The sequence below is a fragment of the Callionymus lyra genome, chromosome 16, assembly GCF_982586985.1.
Source record: "Callionymus lyra chromosome 16, fCalLyr1.hap1.1, whole genome shotgun sequence".
Classification (NCBI taxonomy): Eukaryota; Metazoa; Chordata; class Actinopteri; order Syngnathiformes; family Callionymidae; genus Callionymus; species Callionymus lyra.
Window position 1 is genome coordinate 5,280,504 of NC_141833.1, and position 18,152 is coordinate 5,298,655.

General features: G+C 37.9%; 2 protein-coding genes across 3 annotated transcripts in view; both read left to right on the plus strand.

Annotated features, from left to right (window-relative positions):
• The first annotated feature begins 967 nt into the window (after positions 1–967).
• Positions 968–7,827, plus strand: extl2 (exostosin-like glycosyltransferase 2). The gene is made up of 6 exons (XM_087811873.1): positions 968–1,180; positions 3,370–3,818; positions 3,882–3,952; positions 4,051–4,166; positions 5,267–5,710; positions 6,393–7,827. The coding sequence occupies exons 1-5, from the start codon at positions 1,176–1,178 to the stop codon at positions 5,661–5,663; spliced, it is 1,038 nt and encodes a 345-aa protein (XP_087667999.1). The 5' UTR covers positions 968–1,175; the 3' UTR covers positions 5,664–5,710; positions 6,393–7,827.
• A 4,174-nt stretch (positions 7,828–12,001) lies between these two features.
• fgf12a (fibroblast growth factor 12a) overlaps positions 12,002–18,152 on the plus strand; it is a 53,709-nt gene continuing 47,558 nt past the window's right edge. Inside the window, exon 1 of one of the 2 annotated variants that reach the window (XM_087811877.1) lies at positions 12,002–12,115. In XM_087811877.1, coding sequence (XP_087668003.1) covers positions 12,097–12,115 — 19 coding nt within the window. In that variant the 5' untranslated portion in view covers positions 12,002–12,096. Of the gene's footprint in view, positions 12,116–17,598; positions 17,929–18,152 lie in introns of those variants that run through there. The other variant, XM_087811876.1, reaches the window with a different exon arrangement.

Genomic DNA, 18,152 nt, shown 5'->3' on the forward strand with positions numbered 1-18,152 from the left:
GGTTAGTTTTGGCATTTTATCCATGATGTATTTTTAAAAATCTATATATATTTGAAGTTGGAGTCTGGTTTGGCCTAAACGCATAAAAAGGTATACATCAAATTGAGGGTGAAAAATATATACAGTATATTTATATACTTGATTTTTTTTTTCACCAAGTTTTACTACCTGACATTTTGTACCTTTTCTTTTTTTAAATGGTATTGAAATATGTTTCCAACTGCTTATATATATATATATATATATATATATATATTGGTTGGATAAGGTTAACAAGTTGTGTTTACATTATTATTTTCAATGAATGAAAATCTTAGAAAAAGGTTCAATGAGAGGTTTGTACTAGTCAATCGAACAAACCATACATTTCAAACTGTCTGGGATACAATTAATATTATGTCGTATTTCAACTGTTTTTATATGTCGATATATTAACATTTACATAAATGAACACTGATTTTGAGTGAAACATTGAGTGGGCCATACAAAATGTCTTTGCCGGCTGATATTGGCCCCCAGGCCCCGATTGTCACTAATGAGAGACGTAAGAGAAAATGAAAATGAGCAATATTGACGCCTGCTGGTGGAAACTAAAAGTTTGCAACAATTACAACAAAGTACTTTGGCTTGAAAGAGGGTCACCTTATTATGTTACTTTTATATTCCAAAAATACCTTCTCTTACAGAAAACACAATACTTTTTATTCAACTTGCAAAATTTGGGAAACAACAGTTTTGACGCAGTAACGTAAGAGTCAAGAGAAGACGGGACACGAAATGTGGAAAATGTAATTCCCTACTATTCTGTAATGTCGCAGAGACATATTTTTTATTAACAGATCGTTGTTTTTATTATTATCGACCACTTTTGAAATCCATACGTTTAACATGAAGTCACAATTTCCCACATTCGTATGTGTATTTGAAAGCACCGTCGCCACCATTGCGCATGCGTGGTTCGGCGTTGTGGTAGCAGTGAGTTGTCGCCAAAGCAGCGTTTTCTTACTTCTACCAAAACTATAAACTTCCAAGAATTTAAATAGTGAAAGTGTTTCTCTGTCCAGTCTTAATGTCCACTTCACTGTCGGCTCTTCTTACACGAACAGTATCCTTTGGTCAAAGACAACAAACATGGCGCTGAAGTAAAGAGAACGTATTCGCTGTATGTTGACAACATGAGGTGAGTACAGTATATTTTAAAAATGAGTAAAAATGTTACGGTTTGTGTTTATAAACGTGTACAATTTATGTTTTTTTTGTATTGTTTTATAGCATTTATTATGTTTTTCAACGTCACTTTACGCCAAAATGACTGCTAAGTACCTCAGTATTATTTTAAAGGTTTTTTTCATGCTCTTTATAGGAATTTGGGTCAAAATAGAACTTTCCTTTTACTCACGTTTGTCTCAAAGAATCCCTTTCAGTTCACTTCCACGTCCACCCTGTCTACACTCTCCTCTTCACCACATATATATGAGCTCTATCCCCCACCCTGAAGAAATCATCCTAAATATTAAAAAAAACACAACTTGTGCTCTTGCCATCGCCTCTCAGGTTATTTATTTCTAGAAGCCACTTTGGTTGGAGTCATTTGGAGGCTGAAAGTCCGGACATTTGCAGCCCCTAAAGTAGATTTCATGAGCCCCCTTGTCTCTGTTATAAACTCTATTAATTAACAAGATCATTTAAAAACGACTTTTCTTTTTAATTGTAAAAATTAAACTTATAAAATGTCGTATAAACTTCTTAAGATATGGTTAGTTAAGTCAAATAAAAATGCATAGGTACAGGGTTCCCGTGGATCCGTAGGAAGTCCTCAAAAGGTACTAACTACCTTGTGTTATCTCGGGGGTCAAAGTGACCCAAAGGCCTGAAAACAAATGTGTTTGTGGAATCCCTTATGTTGTCTCTGGGTCAAGGTGAACAACCTCCCTGGATTCCAGTAATACATGGAGATTGTCACGTCTTACAAGTTCCTGGGTGTTCACCTCAACAACCGCCTGGACTGGGTGGATAACACTGCTGTTCTTTATAAAAAAGGGCGGAGTAGACTCTACCTACTCCGGAGGTTGAGGTCGTTTGGTGTCCGGGGGCCACTCCTGAAGTCATTCTATGACTCAGTAGTGGCCTCTGCCATCTTCAACGGTGTGGTCTGCTGGGGGAGCAGCATGACAGCAAAGGATAGGGCTAAACTGGACAGCCTTATTAAGAAGGCCGGTTACGTCCTAGGGCGCCCCCTGGATCCTGTGGAGGAAGTGTCTGGGAGGAGGATACAGAGCAAGCTGGCCTCCATGAGGAAGAACTTATCTCACCCTCTCCAGCACACACGGAGGGCATTGAGGAGCTCCATCAGTGATAGGATGCTTCATCCCAGGTGTGTGAGGGAGGGGTACCGCAGGTCCTTCCTCCCTGCTGCCATCAGACTCCACAACAAGAACACAGCCAGATAATATTTAACAGCACCTTTTCTTCTTGTTATTTTTGTAAATATGTTAGTGTATATATATAATATAGGGCAGATTTTTATTCTATTCTATAGATTTTTTTCATTTTATTTTTATTTCTTGGTGTTTTTATTTTTTGTATATTGCTGTTTAAACCAAATTTCCCCTCGCGGGACAAATAAAGGATTCTGATTCTGACTCGGAGATAACTCGAGGGTTAAATTCATGAATCTAAAAATAAGGACTTAATTGTTATTAAAATGTCTTTAATCAGGTTTTCAAAAGTCTAAAAAATGGGAGTAAAAACATTTGAGAGTCGGCTGTAGATGAGAATCTTTTTAATGTTACTGTACCGATTTTTTTTTCTTCATATTTTTAATTTTGAATCATATAGGTTTTGTAGTGCAAATATTCAGGATATATATATTTTTTAATTAAACTTCCGGCCGCTAGAGAACAGCAGTCATTACGTCCTCTGCAGCTTAAGGAACAATAAAATCCTGTAAGGACACGGGGATGACTGAGGATGAGAGGATACTACACAGGCGGCTCCAGATGCTTATAAAGCAATCACATGATGTACTAATCGTCAGTGTCCCCTAAAATCGTTAGGAATTTACGCATGTGTTTTCGAACAGCCCTACAAGGGATGCTGCATTTTGAGCAAGATTTATTTTCAAGATTTCACAATGGGAGTCAAGGAAAAGTTTGTTTAGTTGTTGTCGTTTAAAAATAAACAAAAATGGTCCCTGAACCTATGTAATTAAAGTTGTATTTACATTACTTTTTGAAACTTTTGTTGATTGTCGAGTTGGTCTTAAATTGAATTTCATATTGTATTAAAAATACTGTGTAGTAGTGTAAGTAAGCTGTAATAATACTGTTGCTGTTTACATTCAGCCTCCACATGTTTTCTCTTTATTAGGCCTCGATGCTGCTGGACAGGGCTCCGGAGATCCCACCTGCTGTGGCCCATCGTGCTGCTGCTCCTGGTGGGCGCGGCTCTAGCAGCACTGCTGCCGTCCGATGAGGACAAAAACACCGCGGGAGTCCTGGGAATGCTGCGACGGGCGGTGGATTCAAACCAACGCCCGGCCGAAGGTCGCCACGTAGACACCGACGAGGATGAGCAGAAGTTCACCATCGTCATCCAAACGTTTAATCGCACAGACGTTCTGCTTAAACTCCTGAATCATTATCAAGCCGTTCCTCATCTTCAGCGCATCGTCATCGTCTGGAACAACGTCAGGGAGCAAACACCTGTGAAGCTCTGGGACTCTCTGGGACCTCACCCGGTCCCTGTTGTGTTCAAGATGCAGGACAGCAACCAGATGCGCAACAGACTTCAACCCTTCCCCGAGATCGACACGGATGGTCGGTCTGAACTTGACAACGGAAGAATGAATCATCTGATTAAAATGTTGCTTCTATTTTCAGCTGTTCTGATGTTGGACGACGACACGCTGGTCAGCGTTCCCGACATCACCTTTGCTTTCTCTGTCTGGAAGGTAATAAAGTTGTGTCTGCGGCTCACACCTCGCTCTGTAAACAACTGATTGTCTGGAGTAATAATGACATTTTCTGTCTTTTCCTGTCCAATTTTCAGCAATTCCCAGACCAAATTGTTGGTTTTGTCCCTCGTAAACATGTGACAACAGCAGCAGGAGTTTATAGTTATGGCAGCTTTGAGCTTCAGGACCCTGAGCGAGGAGGCGGAGACAAGTGAGAGCGACTCTTTAACTCATTTATTACTATTTTGGAACAAATTATTGCTACTCATACTAACCCTTCCATGCTACCTATTTTTCTCTTGTAAGTTTCTCATATTATTTTTCTTAATAAAGTTTTTTTTAAACATGTGTTTCAAAGGAAACATGTAAATTACTACATACTCATTGTAATGTCCCAATTTTTCATTTCCTTTAACATTTTTCTGTCAAACTTTATGAAGTGTTTTGCCCTAAAAATGTCTTATAAACTATTTTGTAGCTTCGTGAAGCATTGTTATTATTTTCAGAGTCCACTAGATGGCGTTCTCTGAGCATTGTTCAACATTTAATTATCAAATATTCGAAATAAATATTTAATTTTTACGTTACATTTAATTGTAAAATATCAAAGTTATGCTGAATATATTTCACATTTTGTTGCCACTAACATATCTGAGTCTGATTCATTTCAATTTAGATGCATTTTTGTTCATTTTTCCATTTATATTGAGTGAACTTAAACCCAATTGAAAATAACAAAATAGACAACCAGATACCTATGTTTACTAGTGATTGTCTGATGAAGCTTCATAAAGCAGTGTCATGTTGTTTAGAAGTCAGTAGGTGGCGCCATCTGTTTAAGAATGATGTGATGTTTCATTAAAACAGTTGTTCAAAACAAAGAAAAATAGTGCAGAGAGCGCCATCTAGTGGACTCTGAAAATAATGACACGGCTTCATGAAGCTTCATCAGACCATCACTTATGTTTACCATCTTCTATTTAGTTAACAATTGTTACTGCCCATAATGATGACATTGTTTAAGGACCCTCGAACTTAATATGCTGGTTACACAATTGAATTCATCGTCACACACTCAGACCCGTTTTTAAATGCAAGTTTCTTTCAGATTGTATTGATATCATATTTAACATGTAAATTGTATATGCTCCAGCAGATATATCAAATTTTCTGGGAATATGATTTATTATTGCTGTTTTTTGTTGATTAAAATGAAAGTTCAAGTGTAATAAAATGCATGAATCTCTTAATTTAGGTTTTCGGTAACACCCCTAGATGGCACTGTGTTAACCGCATCTCTTCTCCGTGCAGATATTCCATGGTGTTAATCGGCGCCGCTTTCTTTCACCGTCGCTACCTCCAACTCTTCCAAGATCAACCTCAGCCGGTGCACGACCTGGTGGACGCCACCCAGAACTGCGACGACATCGCCATGAACTTCGCCGTGGCGCTGCACCTGATGAAGCCCCCCGGTGGTCCGCGCAGGCCGTCGGGCGTCTTCGTCAAACCCGTGGATCTCCGGAACCTGGAGAAGGAGGCGAGCAGCGGGTACCAGGGTATGTGGCACCGGCCCGAACATCTTCTCCAGAGGTCGTACTGTCTGAACAGACTGGCACAGATCCACGGCGCCATGCCGCTCTACTACTCCAACATCATGGTGTCCCAGTTTGGATTCCCCAGCTACGCCAACCACAAGAGCAGAGTCTGAGGAGGAGGAACTTCAATGAGGGTCTCCAGCAGAATGAAGACAGTCTGGTGAGTGACTCTTGTCGGTCAAAAGTCTCTTTAACAAACAGGAAGTTGCTTCTTAAAATAAAAGACTAATCCCCTTCAAAACAACAACCTCAAAGTTATTTATATTCATGATTAATATTATTAAATTCATTAGCAATAGAATTACTCATTGAAGCCTAATTTCCTGTAATACATTGTGTTTTATTCATGTTGCCACCGTGCAGGTGGACCACAGACCACCTGTGGAGCAGTGGCTCTACCAATAGCTAAATAAGGGGCCATTGATTTCCTGATTTTTTTTTATTGATTTTGTTTAATAAAATTAAAAAATAAATATTTTATAAAGTCGAAACTAAAATGGCTCCTTTTAGTCAATGACAAAAAGGTAGTTTTTCATAGAAGCTGATAAAATAATAACATTGATAGATAAATAGACATATGAAGTTAATATTTACTTCATTCTTGAGTCAAAATGTAATGTGTTTAAACCAGATTTGAAAAATAATCATAATAAATGGCGATTTATCTTAATTAATCTACAGTAAATAATTGTAATGGTTTTTACACAATTAATTTTGTAAAATTGTTTTTAAACCTTTCTTCATTAAAATACATTGTGCCTTATCAGGTATTTATAACTTGCAATGAATCCATGTTTTCAATGAGACTTGTAATTAAAATATTTTAATCAAATCCTGAACAGAGTCGACACAACATCAACAGGACCATGGAATTCTTCATCTTGTCGGGATTAAATCTACAGCAAAAACAAGGTTGTTTACTTTAGCCTGCGCTGCCTGTGTTGTCATTTCTTCGCTGTCCTTAAATACTACTTTTTTTTTATTAAACTGGAATTCAACAAAGCCTTTTCTTATTTTACTTTTTACTTTATTGGACACAAAACACTATTCATTCACTTCTGGACAAGCTTTTTCCATTACAGAAGATAAAACTTTAATGTACTTGTAATTAATGACATTTTCCATTTAGTGTTAATGACTTTTCTTCATAATTTTCAGTGTCAAAATATTTAGGTCTAGACCTGTCATCTCGTGAATTAAATTGATGTAAGACTCTCGCATGCATCAGCGTTCAGAATACATTTAATGAAATATATAATATTTTTACAAAGACAGAACATTTTTCAAACGTCCTTGTGCCTTGTAAATGATTCGAAACTAAGAGAAAATTAAACATTTAAAAGTGCCACAGGGAAATGATAGGAAAAACTATTGTTTTAGAAAACAATATTAATCTCAATATGGTACTGTTAAAGCTGTTACACTTCTTTTTCATTTCAATCAATTCAAGTTGGCAGAGAATCTTAATAAAGCTGCGGCATAATGTGCTGCATGATCGTAGAACCAGCAACAAGGTAATACCCCTGCTGTCTCCCTGGCAAACACTGCTAAAATGACAATTTCAATTTCAGTTGTGAAAGCTTGCCAAACGGGGACAATGATCCAAACTCCAGAAACTTAATTCAAGATTTACAGCATAAAGAAAACATAAAAAACCAAGAGCTTGGTTTGTGAGGGATAGAAATCCCACTTGGCAGTTTGTTGTAATCATTAATTATTTATCATTAAAGTAAACCTATGTGTTTGTGTGTGTGTGTGTATATGTATATATTATATATATATATATATATATATATATATATATATATATATATAATGATTAAATTATGGTTTTATTGATTCCTGTTTTAAAATGACCATAACGGTGCTGTTATTTATTCAAAATAAAAACTGTTTATTGAAACCTGTTATTCCCTATGAATGCTGTGGAATAGTTTGTTTTTAAAGAATGTTCATAATATTAACTTCTTCAGATCATCTTAAGAAATGGTCAAAATCTGTTTTAATCACAAATTTCCATTGATGGTCACTTTATGTTGACTTCCTTCATGCTCAGTGCTTGTCAAGTGTGTTTCTGTTGCATTCACTCACCTCTGGTTTAATGGAGATTAACTGAAGAAAACTGAAGATGTTTACTGTTGTTTTAAAATGATAAATAAGATACAAAAGCATTTAGAGTCTGACCTCTTTTACTTTGTCTCTGAACCCCTTATGATGTCTTTGTTCTTGATCTTGTCCTTTCTAGTCTCTTCAAATAAAATCTTCAATACACTTCTATGTCTGACTCTTCTTTTTTTTCTCTATGCCATGCATCATGAAACATCCAACTTGAAGACTCTGTAATGAACAAGTATATTAATATACTGATGGTCTGATGAAGCTTCATGAAGCAGTGTCATTATTTTCAGAGTCCACTAGATGGTGGTCTCTGCACTATTTTCCTTTGTTTTGAACAACTGTTCTAATGAAACATCACATCATTTTTAAACTGATGGCGCCACCTACTGACCTCTAAACAACATGACACTGCTTCATGAAGCTTCATCAACCCATCAATATAAAAAATGTTTGGGACCCCTGGTGGTTTAGATCCATGTCTGGAGGGCCACTCAATCTCTTTCTGTGGCCTGTATTATTGTCACACATTTGGTTTGCAAATGAATCCCAACTCAAGCATTCATTCATTTCAATAAATGTCTAAGATAACGTGGTCTGCAGCAGTTGCAATACTCAGCATGATAACATTAGAGCAAGATAAATGCAGCTGAAAAACAACACATTATCCTAAAAGAGAAATAGAGTTTGTGTCATCATACTGTACCTGTAGATGCAGGAGTCCATCGAGGCTGCAGACCAGAGCCTCACAGATGACGTCAGGTTCTGCTATTGACTCCTGGACAAGTTCCACTAACGTCCCTGAGCTCGCCAGTGACTCTCAGAAAATATGTGAAATAGTTCAACGCTACAGAGAGAGACGCTGCACTGCAGTGATCCGAGACTTTACCTGCATTTGACTCCACCATATTTAACAAAGTGATGCTGCTGGTGGAACTGAAGGAGAGTTACAGGTAATTCATCTTGAGCTGACAGGCCTACAGGGGCTCCTAACACAACAAAAAAAAAATCATATGACTAAACAAAAAAATAAAGGGAGCGATACGATGTACAAATAAAGGAGAGCAATGTGCCTTTGCCACTGTATGGACCCAAGGACATGTTAGATGATATGCTGTGGGTGCAGGTCTGGGGCAGGGGAGGACATGGAGGTGTGGCAGAGGAGGAGAGGAGGGGTGGAGAGAGAAAAGAGGGGGATCATTGCACAAAATGAATCAAGAAAAAGAGTTAAACGGGAGGGAGTTATACTAAAAGTTGCTGCTGCAGCATCGAAAAACATCCAAATTCCCTGTAGTGCAGAAAAACATAGAGGACTTTAGGTTCTGTTCTGATCAATTTCCTCCCGACCTCACCCCCCCTCCCATGCTCGGGTGTCCTCTTTCAGGTCCTCTTATTGATTCTCTGCAAACCGACGCCAGCTAGCATCGGCCCCGCATCGGCATCAGAGACACATCACGTGACAGGAAGTGTGATATTCAAGGAACGTCCGACCGTGTAGGACACTCATTAAAGGTTCAGCTTCTGCGTCTTCGTTCAATCGGAGACTTCAAGTCATTGACGGACGCATGATGTCAAACATCACTCCGACGCTTCGGTTTCAAACCCCAAGTCTGGGAACATCGGAGTCTTTTTATACCGACGACTGAAACTCTAGCTGTGGTCATCGCGTCCCGTCGAGCTGCTGACTCGACGCTTCTTCTCACGGATCAATGGACCTGATACCGACAATTTCCTCGACAGTTTGATGAAACTTGTATTTTTTAGAGCAATATTGAGTCAAAAATGTGTTTTCTAATGCTAATGTCATCAAGTACATCTTGGAGTTTAGTAAGTCCTTGATAATACTTCCAGGGAGTACTCTGTGCTGAGCTCAGCACTTCAGCAACACTCTTAAATCCTTAAGTCCATACATGGAACGCATCATGTTTTGTTGAAATAAAGGATGACAAGACTTCACAAAAGCCAGTTCAGTGGCGTGTTCGCTCGAGCGACACTATGCTAACGTTAAGTGTCAAACCATCAGCGCTATTACAGCCTCTCTATGAGTGAATAACGTCCTTGACTTGGTCATTATCGCCTTATCGCGGTCGATGATTTCCTCCCGCAGGTTAAACGAGAGGTTTCATGTGCCCTGTGATGGACGCGCCATCTTTCTAGATCGTCTGGTTCTACCTCTTGCCGGGACACGGGTCAGTCCATTTGATACGCTCATAACCGTGGCCAGTCCGACTAATCGATGACAGAAATGACCGATCTCCTTGTTCTGTCATGAAAAAAAAAACACATTTCCATGTAGCTTTTTCCATATCATACAGTTCTCCTGTGATACGATTTTCCTCAACTTGACTTTCTAAATTATACATTTATTTTTGACTTGGGGAGTTACAGAATTAATAATCGAATCCTCAAAACATGCAGTGTTATGGGGTAGTAAATTAACTTAAAAATGGCAAATGTTTTCCACTAGCTAAGCTAGAAGGTAAAACATTTTGTTGAAATTTCCTTAACTTGACATTCTATTTGGGAAACTTTTATCTTTATAATCGTGTGTTTCCTGCTAAAAGCCATAACATGTAACAGTAACGGTTACAGGGTGGTACATTTTTCACATTCAAATGACTGCAACTGTTGGCTAAACTAGCAAGTAAACCATCTAGTTGACTTCTGACACTTTAAATTTATGTCAAAATTTTCGTTTTTACTTTGCTTTACCGGTGATAAGGTGAAGCTTAACTGACCTGATCTAACTACTGTATCAATAATATCAACATGCCTAAAATAGTTTTGGTGACATAAGCTGATGGCTGTGTCATCACTTGAAAAAGTGCATCCCTAATCTACTTGCCTTGATATTAATGAAAGAAACAGTGTCTTGAAAATAGCAAGAACAGGTGTTACGGGGTAGTAAATTTCACTTCAGAACGACTGCGGCTACAGCTGTAACCGCTAGCTTAGCTAGCATGTGTCCGTATCTTTCTTTCTATCACTTTACATTAACATTGAAAACCTTTTTTTCATTATGCATTATAGGTTGATCATCTTAACTGATTTCTCTTAATACCATGCTTGTTTTAGACCTTGGCTCCTTCAAAGTTTTGAGTAATATCTAGATGGTAGAATCTGTCCGTCCATCCATCCATCCATCCATCCATCCATCTATCTATCTAGATTCACTTCAAACATAGATATACTGTTTCTGTAATTTTTTTTTACTTAACATAACATTTGGAAGATTTTTTTCACTGTGCCTTACAATGAAACTTAACAGATATCTTACCACCAAATATATCATATCATCGTGCTAGATTGAGGCCCTGTCACCCCAAATTATTTGAGTGCCCGCGATTCAAAAAGGGATCTCAGAAATAGCCAGATCATGTAAACGTTACAGGATGATAAGTTGACACTTAAGTTTAATATTAACTTGCTTGTTTGAGACCTTGGCTCCTGCAAGGTTTTGAGTAATGTATATAATCAAAGAAACAGCCTCTTAGTAATAGCCAGAACATGTAAACGTTACGGTGTGGGACTAGCATTAATTCGGATTTCAATGGGAATAAATATTAATTTTTTAGCCAGTGGTGGTAGTGTTTAGCCCGACGGGAGGACACATTTCCCATGAGCACTCGCTAAACGTCGCAAAAGTTGCCATGTCCCGGTTTGCAGCAGTTGGACGAATTTTCTGTTTCCAGACTTCCATTGTCTGAATGAAGGATGGATGTCGATGAGGTAATGAATCAGATTGTTGATAATGAAATATAATATGACGCCTTGTAAATAACATAACTTTAACTTTGTATTTGTACCGTAATTCAAACCTTCCCCCCAACACAACCAGCACGATGTGTAGCATGTTCACACCATCCCCAAGAGCTTTTAGAGTGAAAATAAAAATCACACAAAACACCTCAAGTCACGGTATGTGAGTCGTTCAACTTAAGTTAAGTTATTTTAGTACAAAAATATTAAGGTGCTGCTTTAAAAACAGGAAAACATTGGTTAGAAAACAGTAATTTGCAATAGAATTGTTGAGGTTTATTCTACACCAGCATTTCTCTGAAGCATAATTCAATTTACACACTTCAAATAACACTTACTATCATTCGAAATTGAATTTGAACAGATTTGATCGAGCCCATGAAATGATTTTGACACAAAAGGCTTCCGTAGAATGACCCATAGCAAATCCCCATGTAAAAGTTAGTTGATAACCGCAGACGTGTTGTGGTTAAAGTTCACGCACACGCGCGTACACACACACTCCCCTCCCTCTTCCCTTTTTTTTTTTTTTACCTGAGCACCTTCTCCTTCATCCTCGTGCACTGGATCACTTTCACACCAACAACACCGCGTGTGTATCTGCTCGGTCCAGATCAGCTGACCCGCTCAGGAACCGGACGAACCCGCCGGACCCCAACACCGCAGGAGGAGATGAGTGACAAAAACGCCGGTGAGCAACTTGTCTCTTTTTTTTATTATCATCGAACCATAACTTAGTTTGCTGTGACTGTGTGTGTGTGTGTGTGTGTGTGTGTGTGTGTGTGTGTGTGTGTGTGTGTGTGTGTGTGCGGGCGAGTCTCTCCCTCACGTTCATGCTTCTGCTGCAGCGAGAGTTGCTCATTTCTTACCCGCATTTGGTGCTCGGTGGGCCGGCCTCGTTTCACTGCTCACCCCGCTGGACTTCCACACATTTTCTGGAAAGATCCGCAGAGAAAAAAAAGAAGTAAAAAAAAAAAGCGTGTGTAGAGTAGCGTGTATCTGAGCTGTCAGCTGTTTAAAGCAAAAAAAACTGCTGCTTCCACTTTTTACACTATGGATTTGTTATTTATTTATTTATAATGCTTGAGACTACATGGAGATTAATGAGAGATGGAGGTGAAAACACATTTTAATCCCTACATATTTTTAGAAGAAGGGCAGAGTGCCCTCTGATAAGCTGACTAACTTTTAGTCTATTTAAAAAAAAAAAAACCCAACACAGGTAGAATCATGTCAAATATTTGAAAACTAATGCATACAAACCTAACATAAATTTACACGTGTTTCTATTTGTGTGTTTCGTGTTGAATAGTGAATAAGTTATGAAAAAAGGATTAAAACGCTGAATAAAGAAACAACACAAATACAACTTGTCAACAAAACAGCGTCAATAAATATTTAAACACGGCTGCTGCCAGACTCAAATGGGCAAGAGTTGAATTTATTATTTAAAGATTTATAATGATGTTGCTGGAACTCGCCCCCTCCCCAAAAAACTAGATTTTCTTTAATATATTTGCTTTTGTTTTGCAAATTTTAAGGATTAAAGATTTTTAAATCCAAGCTTTTTATTCATTAAAGTGAGTGATTTGTGATTTAAATCTTCCTCAAGACCAAATCTTCCCCAATAAAAATGTGGGGAAAAAGGCAATTCCATTTTCGATGAGGAATGACAAACATTATTCCAAACAGTGTTACTTTCACACCCGTAGATTACAACTAGAAGAAACAATCTGCAGACGTCTGAAATTAAACGATGATATTGCGACTTCAGTCCTTATTTGTTATATTTGTTGTAGTAAATATTCTTTTGAAACAGTTATAAAAACCCCTTATTATTCCTTTCTTGTTCTGTAATTATTAATTTAAAACAAATCCAATCAATCAACATTTATCCAAAATTAACATTTCCCAGGTTATGGAATTAATATTATTTCACAAATACATTTTTTATAAAATCTCCCTTTTTATTTCATTCTAACCAAAATAAAAGCACAAAAGAAACCTTTTTTAGTGTCTCTACAATCCCTGATTTTATCATTAGTTTCCTATATAGTTGTGTTAAATTAAAAACAATGTAATAGTTTAATAGATAATTAAAAAAGATACGTTTCATGTAATAGGAAAATAAAAACTTGCGTTGAGTTAGTTGAAACGTGTTCTAGTTGAAGCCGGAGTAATGTCATCGACAATGTCAGGAATGTTCCGGTTTATCTGACTTATATTGGAGAAGAAAAGGACAAAGAGAGATGACGATAATTCAGAAGAACACCAGGAAGATGTTTTTTTTCGTTGACTCTCTGGGGTCAGTTGAAGGAGTTTTTAAACCGTCAACCAAGTTTCTGTATTCTGAGGAAATCCATCGAAGTCACATAGCAATATTTTTGATGACTATCTGCCACTGTCAGGCTTATAATGTGTTTTTGTGTCGCTGTATTGATCCTCCTAGTCTGTGGCAACATCGCCTTGTTGTGGTTTGATGCTCAGACTCAACCTTCAACCTCAAGTTTGCACACTTGGCCGTTTTTTTTTTTTCACTGGAGGTGTTTGGCAGCTTTCCGTGATGCAGCTGTTAACAGATTCGCTGGCTGTGCAAATCCACTTTGTGCCAGGCAGGATGTGAGAATACGTCCAGGTACAGAGGAAGAGAGAAGGAATCATTCACTTTAGAGTAATTCATCTCATTGATTGATTTTTTTTCAATTAATTCCCATCTATTTTTTTTCAGTTGCATTAATGACATCTTCATAAGGTAATTTATTGTTTTGAACAGATCCACTTCTAGCCGTTTACACTCTGCTGTATTTGAGTGTTTCCTGCAACCTTAAATTTCACCAACAGGGCTGAATATTTCTGTGTTATTTTGTTTAAATCATTATAGAATAAAATAAAACTTAAATTCCATGTTATTTGCTGCAAGTAAAACATTAAAAAACAAGTATTAAAATAATTAACAGACCAATCAATGTCCACTTCAGGGCGTGACTAAACCTTTTTTTTTTCACCACGGCAACTCAAGCACAAGAAGAACACGCATAAAAAATAAAACTTGTTAACAAAAAATTAAAGTTGGAGATGAGAACATATGATCAATGTGATTTAAAAAGATATGACTAATTAATCGCCTATTTTGACACCCCTGGATGGATGGATGGATGGATGGACTTTATTAAACCCTCTGGAGATCTCCTTCGGAAAATTGTGTTTCCAGTTCGGTACAACCAGTTTCATAAAACAAGAACAAAGTGCAAACAAAAGAACAAAGTGCAACTATAAAGAACGTAGATCAAAATAAAGAACATTGATCAAAATAAATATGTGTTTAAAATAATATTGTGAGTAAACCAAAATACCCTCTAGTGATTTGATATCTCTGCAACACTATTCTGCCAACCTAAGCATTTGTGTTAAGCTTTTTTATTGTTTGTTGATGGTAAAGTTCTGAGCTAAAATATGTTTATCTAATTTATTTAACCACGTATAATATAATTGTATCACTGCTGGTGTTTTCACCAATGCGCGTGTAAGAAAAGAATGTCAGGACTAGAGATGTATACGTATTCCGACCTTGAGGATAATAACTCATTGAAGTTTGTTTTTGTTGGACTAAGAAAATGAATGGTTTGTGAAACTGTGACGAAGATGTAACAGCGAACTAACAGCTCAGTGCCTCAGACAGGATTCAGACCGACATCTCACTAGTATACAAGTAAATAAGTTAAAGTATTTAAACCAATGTTTAAGTTTTGCCAGAAGTACCTGCTTCACATTACGTATCAGTTAATGATGTGACAAAGAGTTTCAATGCTACTGCCACCTGCTGCCCATTTGCGCTCACTGCGATTGACAATATTTCAAATGCTGAAAAATGAATTCATATTTTATAAATAATATACATTTAGGTTTTGCATATTTGGGGTAAACGAGTGGCTTGACCGAGTCCTAAGCTTTCTGAGTGCGTTTCTAGACAAAAAGTCTGATCGTTTTCGTGCTATTAACAACTTTTTGTTGCACCTTCCTCTAAGAATGTGGTGCCAGCCCTCACCCCTTCTCCCTCTTTCTCCCCCCTTCTCCCCCTCTGCTGCTGCCCTCTCTGACCTTTCCTCATTTGCATGGCCGCTGATGTAGAGGCGTTTTGCTGAGCCCAAACCTTCTTCTGTGCGAGGAGGTATTATTCACAGGACGAGGGCTCAAGGTGGAAGTGACACGATGAGTGTGCGACAAACAACAATGTTTAACATTCATCTCTGAACTCAGGTTACTTTTATTATAACTTTCACCGTTTTTATGGTTCTGCTATTGATTCACTTTGGATGGGATGAGTTCCATAAATAGTGTTTTTGGCGCCATCTTTAGAGGAAAGTCTTGTAGTTATTTTGGTACTTTTTTAATTAACTATATTGACTTTTTAGATTAATTAATTCTAAATAATCAATTTTTCTTCCATGTTTTGCTTCACATCTATTCTCACTAGAACCTTTTAAATTATACATTTAACTTTTAACTTTTGTATTTCGTTTTTTCTTGTGCTTCTTGTCTTTATATACTGCACTTTGAATCCACATTCTATCTAATTTATTTAAACATCTTCCTCTCGACTACTGTTTAGAATTAAAAGCCCCTTCAGTGTCTATTTTTAAAACTCTCTTTTTATGAGAATCTGTAGTTTTTTTGTTTTATCGTAGTGTTTTTAACAGTTCGTTTGGTGTGATATATTTTATATTCCAATACAGCACTTTGCGTCAACTGCTGCTATAAATAAAGTTGACAGAGTTGAGAGAATGACTTTACCCCTCTTTTATTTTGAAAAACTGTTTTTTTTACTGTCTTATTTAATTCTCTTGACCCAAATCCTCCTTTTTTTTTAAACCTTTCTATACCTTTTCACTTAACTTAATTGTCTAAACCAATTATCAATGATAATTACTGTCTGAAAGGAGTTTTATTTTCAGTATGTGACTCTTGACTATTCATAGTCCTCATTCCATAGAAATAATACTAAAGCAAAAACTCACACATTGGCACAAAGTCACTAAAAGCTCAGTATAAAATATAAATGGATGAAAGTACTAACCAGTCCAGAGTTCTTTGCTGATTCAGCGTTTATGGTGAGACGTTTTTTTTCATGCACTTAATTGTAGTTTTTTTTTGCAGGTCATGCTTTTGTAGTTTTACTTTTTCCTCAACCGTGAATATCATCCTTCATGTAACCGGTACCACCCCTCCTCCTCCCTCCTCTAATGACGTCACATCTATCCCCTAATTCTTATTCAGATATTTTTCTCTCCTCTCCATCATCCTTCATCCCTCTCTTTTTTTTTTTTTACTTTCTCTTCTCATGAATGACAAACATTATTCAAACAGTGTTACTTTCACACCCGTAGACTACAACTAGAAGAAACAATCTGCGGACGTCTGAATTTAAACAATGATATTGCGACTTCAGTCCTTATTTGTTATATTTATTGTAGTAATTTCTCTTTTGAAACAGTTATAAAAACCTCTTTAATTATTATTTTCTTGTTCCTTAATTATAACTGAAAACAAATCCAATCAATCAACATAAACCTTTCACCGGTTATGGTATTAATCTTATTTCACAAATACATTTTTTATAAAATCTCCCTTTTTATTTAATTCTAACCAAAATAATGGCACAAAAGAAAGCTTTTTTAATGTCCCCCTCCTCTCATGACGTCACATCTATCCCCTCATTCTTATTCTGATATTTCTCTCTCCTCTCCATCATCCTTTATCCCTCTCTTTTTTTTTCTTTTTACTTTCTCTTCTCCCGAACGGTCTTCCCCACTTTTTTTTCCTGCGCTCTCCTGTTGAACTTTCAACTCTGGCGATCACGTGACTCTCGACTCTCCTCTTTTCCCTTAAAAAAGAAATAAAAAAAAGAAAGAAAGAGTGGCAGCTCTGCATTATGTCACCACCGTACGACTCTTTTTTCTCTCTCTCCTCTCTTCTTTCTCTCTCTCCTGCAGTTTAACTTTGGCCTGCTCTACCTCTCTCTCTCTCTCTCTCTCTCTCTCTCTCATCCTTTTTTTTTCTCCTGCCATTCCATCCGTCGCTGGTGATCCTCATCCAGGGGGGCGCAGGAGGAGAGGATGAGGGGAGGATGAGGAGAGTGAGGAAGAGGAGGAGGGGGAACAGTTAGGAGCTTCATTGTAACGTCCTTGCGTCGCCTGCCGGAAGAGGAACGACCGTCGGAGAGAGAGAGAGAGAGAGGGAGAGATAGAGGGGGGTCTCTCTTCTCAAGATGCCCGGTGCTTCTAGCGTGATTTGTCCCGCAGCCTGTGCCCTTCCGGCGGTGCGCGGCTCCGTGCTCGCGACGCTGCCCGCTGCGGTGTTGCGATAGCGCGGCGGATGTTGGGAACCGAGGGAAGAGGCTCCATCATCCCAAATCAATGAGGATTCTGAGGCCATTCCTTCAGAAAGGAGCGCATATGCTGCAGTGTTTCTGTGGACAACGATCGAAGTCGACCACTATCACCAACGGTGAGGCGCGAGCACGCAGCTCGCATTTATGCATGCTGGGATTCAACAAGGGTTTGATGGGGTGATGGTTAAAGGATGGGGGGGGGGGGGGTCTTCTGTGTCTGCAGTGGTCCTGAGTGTGCAGCTTTAGAGAGGCATCTGTGTTTGTGCTGCATCTGAACCGGGCCAAAAAAAAAAAAAAAAAAAAAGAGAGAAAGAGGAGAATGCAGGGATCAAGTGGCCAA